Here is a 5,538-nt window from a genome sequence, read left to right as displayed (position 1 = left end):
CTAAAAGCTGAAATATGGTTCTGCGTCAAAACGACGCCGTGCCTACGGCGTGTGGTTTGCGTCGACGCAGACCACACGCCGTCACTGACGCCGTCACTGACGCCGTCACTGACGCCGTCACTGACGTGCACCTACCGAAAATTGTAACTACGCGTCGAGGCGACGCAGACCACACGCAGGCCGAGAGGGCTGTGATTGGTTCGCTTGGTAGCAACGCATTTCCGGTTTCCGGTTTGAAGCAGTCGTGAACTTTCAGCGCTCTTTTCTTCGTGTATGTGTGATTTTTTTTTGCACAATAGTTGTCCTTATCTCTTTGATTCAATGTGACCGGAAAAAGTCGGATAAACCATTCAGGAAAAGATCACGCGTTAGCGGTCACAGGGAGTACTGCACCGCGACGAAATGGAGTGACGGAGAAGTCCAAAGGGCTCACGGCGGCGGCGTCACGGTGGCGGAGTCACGGTGGCGGCATGTGCTCTGCGTTGGGTTGACGCAGAACCATAATTCAGGCTTAACCTGCGTACTTCTAGTGTTACCTCTAGGCCTAATGTTCTGCTCAGTATTCTGCTTTTTTTTTTGTTTCTAATTCATCTACAAGCAGGGGGGGGGATGGGTGTGGGAGATCTTTGTGCCTTATTGCTTTTCCTGTTTTATTCCACAGTCTCATTCCCTGAAGTTGACACTCAAGTTAACAGTCCAGAGGAGCCGTCTGCGCCTGCGCGTCCTCCGCCTCCACGTCTCCGCTCTCCGCGCTGGGGCTCGGCCGCTCCGCACGCTCCTCACGCCGCACGGGCCGCGCGATGACGCTCGGCCTCGCCGGCCCCGCGCTCCTGGCCGCGGCGCGTCCGTCGCGACTGTCGCGCTCGTACTCCTCCTGCGCGCGCAGGATCTTCCTGTTCCGGAGCTTCCTCTTGTGGAAGTGGAAGGTTGCCAGGGAGACGAGGACGACCCCGGCCAGCACCGCCACCAGCACCAGCAGCGCCAGCGCGGAGGAGAAGGGCGGCAGGAGGCGCAGCTGCTCCGCGCAGGTGCCGTTGTTGCCGCCGTGCATGCAGCGGAGCGGCGGCTCCGGCGGCTCCTGCAGCTCCGGCAGCCCCGGCGCCTCGGCGCTCCTGGTCGTCATCCCGTCCGCCGTCCCCCCGGTCTCTTGTCTCTCTGACCCCGTTACCCTTCCTGTCCTCCGGGCTCAGCGCGGTGACACCGGCCCGCGCATGTGGTTACCTGCACCGGAGAGAATAAGAGACATGACACCAGCTCAGAAACCCTCTCTCCAACTCCTAATAACCAGTACTGGAGTTGAGGGGGGATGAGGGGGGATGTCATCCCCCCCTGAAATAAAAACGGTCAAAACCATCCCCCCTGTAAAACTGCCATCCCCCCTTTCCATCCCTTATGTCATTTCATCAATGGATGTGGTTTTACTGCTATTTCAACATTTAGAGTCATCACCAGAAAAATAACACCAGAAAAATAACTTATTTGACAATTTTCACCTGTTTCAAGTACATTTTCACTTGAAATAAGTAGAAAAATCTGCCAGAGGGACAAGATTTATCTTCTTATTACAAGCAAAATAATCTTGTTCCACTGGCAGATTTTTCTACTTATTTCAAGTGAAAATCTACTTGAAACATGTGAAAATTGTTGTTTTTTCCAGTGATGAGTCTTGTTTTCAGTGTAATGAGATTTTTTTTTTACTAAAATGAGACATTTTAACTAGAAATAAGACAAATATTCTTGTTAAGATTAGAGTTTAAGAGTTTTTGCAGTGATCCATTTTACTTATCCTGTGAAGGACAGAGTCATATTGATAAGTTCAGAAAACTGTTTTTTATTGTTGTGTTTTGATGTATTGGATGTAAGCCCAGTGGATATTTAAAGCTTACAGAAGGCTGCATTTAACTGCTGCTATGTCATTCCTGCAGTATTTCTGCAGGTGTTTTGGTCAGTGCTATTATTTGTAATATATTATTTTATTTGTAATCAGCACAAATTATCTGTCCCCATATGATAAAATCCACCATCCCCCCTGATTTTTTTTTACAACTCGAATACTGCTAATAACACCAATAAGGGGGGGGATTAAATAATAAATGTATATACTGTATTGGAAAATACATACTGGAAAATAATGTGCAATATCATTCACTACAACGTGCAATTATGTAAATATCTGTCTGTTATCTTATTTGTATACCAGTATTTTTTATTATTATTATCATTATTATTGTATATATCAGTACTGTTTATAGCAGGGGTATTCAACTAGATTCGGCCGGGGGGCACATCTGCAAAAGGACTGTATGGAGAGGATTTTATTAATAGATCCATGGGAGAGGGCCGCACAATTTGAAAATGTGGGGGTTTTCAAAATGTATTTTGCACTCAAAGACGAAGACTTATGTAAATATAATACATTTGTATTATACATTTGAATATATCTAGTTTACATATGATTTATGTATTAATAGTCTCCAGATTTAGTAATTGTGAATGTTAAATATAATATTCAGATAAAGAAATATTATTTTGAATGCAAGTTCATTTTGAAACCATTGTGCAAACTTAATGAAATTGATATTGACCTACTTTTAATAAAACACGCCATAATGACAAAGCACCACTTTCCACCAAGATTTCCTTATTTGAATATTATATTAAGCATTGAGCACAACCATTTTAGTCCATAGTAGCCAGTTATAAAAATATTATAAAAAAAAAAAAAATAATAATTTTATTTTTTTCACCAAACACCCCCTTTTTTTAAATATGGGGCCAGGGGCCACATAAAAGCTCCTGGCGGGCCGCATGTGGCCCGCGGGCCGCCAATTGAATATCCCTGGTTTATAGTGTGTCATACTCTGTTATTATTATTGTATTATTATTATTATTTCTATTTCTATTGATGACTCTTGTTTTGCACTATCCCCTTTGCTGCTGTACACTGCGAATTTCCCCGCTGTGGGACTAATAAAGGAATATCTTATTTTATCTTATCTTATTAAAGGCTGATTTATGGTTCCGCGTTACACCAACGCAGAGCTTACGGCGTAGGGTACGCCGTCGATTTAACGCGGAACCATAAATCAGGCTTAAACCTGAATTATGGTCTGCGTTAACGCCGTGTAACGCAGACCATAAATCAGTTTTTTTAGGCTGAGATTAAAAACCAAAGCTTTGATACATTCACTTTATAATTTAACATATGTATTTAATACAAAGTGATACATTCAGCTATTGGATTAAGTATTTTGTTTCTTAATATTGATTTGTCTAATAGTCCCGATCCCTTGAAGTGTTTTTAAACAGACGTTTAAAGACGTGATTTCATATCTGTGTGCGGCTCTGAGCCCTGGACTAGTCGTGCGCTTTAATGAATTAAGTCTTAATTGTGGTTCTGCTTTAAATCGACGCAGAGCCTACGCCGTAGGGTACGGTGTAAGCTCTGCGTTGGTGTAACGCGGGACCATAAATCAGCCTTTATTGTAGGCGGTGCGCGCCAATTGACTCCACTGTCATCCCCATAATAAAAGCGTGGCATCCCGCAGTAGAGAAAACCTATAAGCGCACTCGTGTGGATGCAGAGCTGAAGTCAAACACAATACAGCATCTATTGTAATGAGCCAGGCCTGCTCAATTCTGACTAACACAAGCAAATCTTTGCTGCACGCAGCAGTGTCTCGGGAGGAGAAAAGCCAAGCTTTACGCATAGGATGCTCTGTCTGTGGGTTAATGCTTCCACCTCACCTCAGAATCGATACACGACAAGAAAATGAGAGGAAAACGGCAGATTCTTACCTGATGAAACAGTCGGTAAAGGAAACAGTCCGTGAGTGGAGAGCTGATATGTGTAAACTGGATCTCGGTGACGCATTTCATACAATGAGATGCTGCTGCTGAGCTCCGATCATTCAGGATGCTTCTCTTGCCGCAATCCACTCAGTCTGGATCCAGGACGGCGCTTTCCCACTTAAACGTGAAATAACGACAGAGGGGGAAATCCCTCACCATGCATTCAAGTGTTTTTTGTCAAAGAAGTAAATTAAATAAATAGATGAAACGAGATGTGCATGGGCTGTGTCTGGTTTTCCCTGAAAAGCCTTCCCTCGTCTGGTCATCTGCTGCTCCACTCAGCATCTGAATGAAGAGCTGCAGATGCATTAAAGGTCCCGTATCGCCTACCAGTCAGCTGGCAGGGCTTTTTTCATCCTCTCTGCTAGATGTAGTCTGTGTAAAACCCTCAGGGGCTTTTGCTATGCATATTACAGGTCACACTCAAATCAGATAACCACATGGGTATATAGTGCCTTCATTTATAGACCTTAAATCTATAAGGCTGGCATTTCTGAGGGTGTGGCCAGTAAAATGCTGCAAACCTGCACGATTTGAAGGTTTAAGTCTCATTATAAGGGATTCAAGATAGTAAGTAGACTATCACTTTATAAGAAAGGTTGAGGCAGCCCTACATAGAAGACAGTTGTTTAATTTAAGATGCATGATTATGGTGTTATTATGTGGGCAACCATCCATCAGTTTAGGTTTAACAAAGATCTGCTAAAAATGTTGAAACATGTAATAAAACTAGCTTGTTAATTTGGCTTCCCCTTAACTAAACACCCTTGTGTTAATCTATCTCAAGGGACCCTGTTTTCATATAAAGTTAAGTTCGTTAAAGTCAGACAAAAGCTGCCATAAATGTTAATTTCTTAATATTTTTGCAATGGATTTTTTCCACTCAGATTTTTTTGCAGGACAGAAATGAGATTTCCTGGCCCGAAGACTGATAAACTCTGCTGCACTACCTCTAATTCTTAACATAAACCTTTACCCTTACTTGAATAACTATTAATCTTCATTGATCTGAAGTCAAAGAGGTTTCATGGAGTCAAAGAAATAATTCAAGGACAAAGAGTGAGGACGCAGAGCCGTCTTATTGGAACATTCAGTCAACTTGTATACATTAATTACAACTACTGTGATGTAAATAAATAAATAAATTAAAACAAAAAGCAGTAAATACTTCTCTCGGATATTGTTTGCCTTTTATGACACATTTGTAAGCAATAAACTTAAAACCTTAGTCCTCAGATAACAAGGTGACCTTAAGCAAAACATGCCTTTTTCATTAATTTTGAACTAAATACCATGAGGTAATACAGACTTCTCCTTCACTTTCTGTTTATTTTCTGTTGCAAAAATGCTTCAAAATTCTACTCCTTACTTCAAATCCCTCCACATTCAAATTTAGATGCTGACATTATCAACCCTCCGATTCCTCTTCACACTGCTCACTGGTGGATTATCTTTTTATAAGCTCCAAATCCAATCAAATGAAGCTTTCAGACAGATTGCTCTTCAAGCCCTCTCTGTTATACTTCAAAATGACAGCAAGGGAGTCGGTCTCTGAGACATGAAGCAGTCCCAAACCATAACGTTTCCACCACCGTGCTTCACAGCTGGTAGGCTCCTCTAAAAAGATGTTTATGTTGAGAAACAGTTTACTGTGTTTGTGAACCTTTCATTTATTATGGCCTTAGT

The 5,538-nt window shown here is 42.4% G+C and overlaps 1 protein-coding gene across 1 annotated transcript; it reads right to left on the bottom strand.

Moving 5' to 3' along the window:
• Positions 1-458: 458 nt before the first annotated feature.
• On the bottom strand, positions 459-4,301 carry LOC133459300 (uncharacterized protein C11orf87 homolog). Its single transcript, XM_061739179.1, has 2 exons — positions 3,799-4,301; positions 459-1,221 (listed from the first exon to the last, which is right to left on the bottom strand). The coding sequence occupies exon 2, from the start codon at positions 1,121-1,123 to the stop codon at positions 689-691; it is 435 nt and encodes a 144-aa protein (XP_061595163.1). The 5' UTR covers positions 1,124-1,221; positions 3,799-4,301; the 3' UTR covers positions 459-688.
• Between the last annotated feature and the right edge of the window lie 1,237 nt (positions 4,302-5,538).

Source organism: Cololabis saira, chromosome 14, assembly GCF_033807715.1.
Source record: "Cololabis saira isolate AMF1-May2022 chromosome 14, fColSai1.1, whole genome shotgun sequence".
Taxonomy (NCBI): domain Eukaryota; kingdom Metazoa; phylum Chordata; class Actinopteri; order Beloniformes; family Belonidae; genus Cololabis; species Cololabis saira.
This window is presented reverse-complemented; position numbering and strand designations above follow the sequence as displayed.

What these genes read in the sequence shown, in the direction of transcription:
- LOC133459300 (XM_061739179.1), bottom strand. Translation starts at nt 1,123, where the DNA reads ATGACGACCAGGAGCGCCGAGGCGCCGGGGCTGCCGGAGCTGCAGGAG.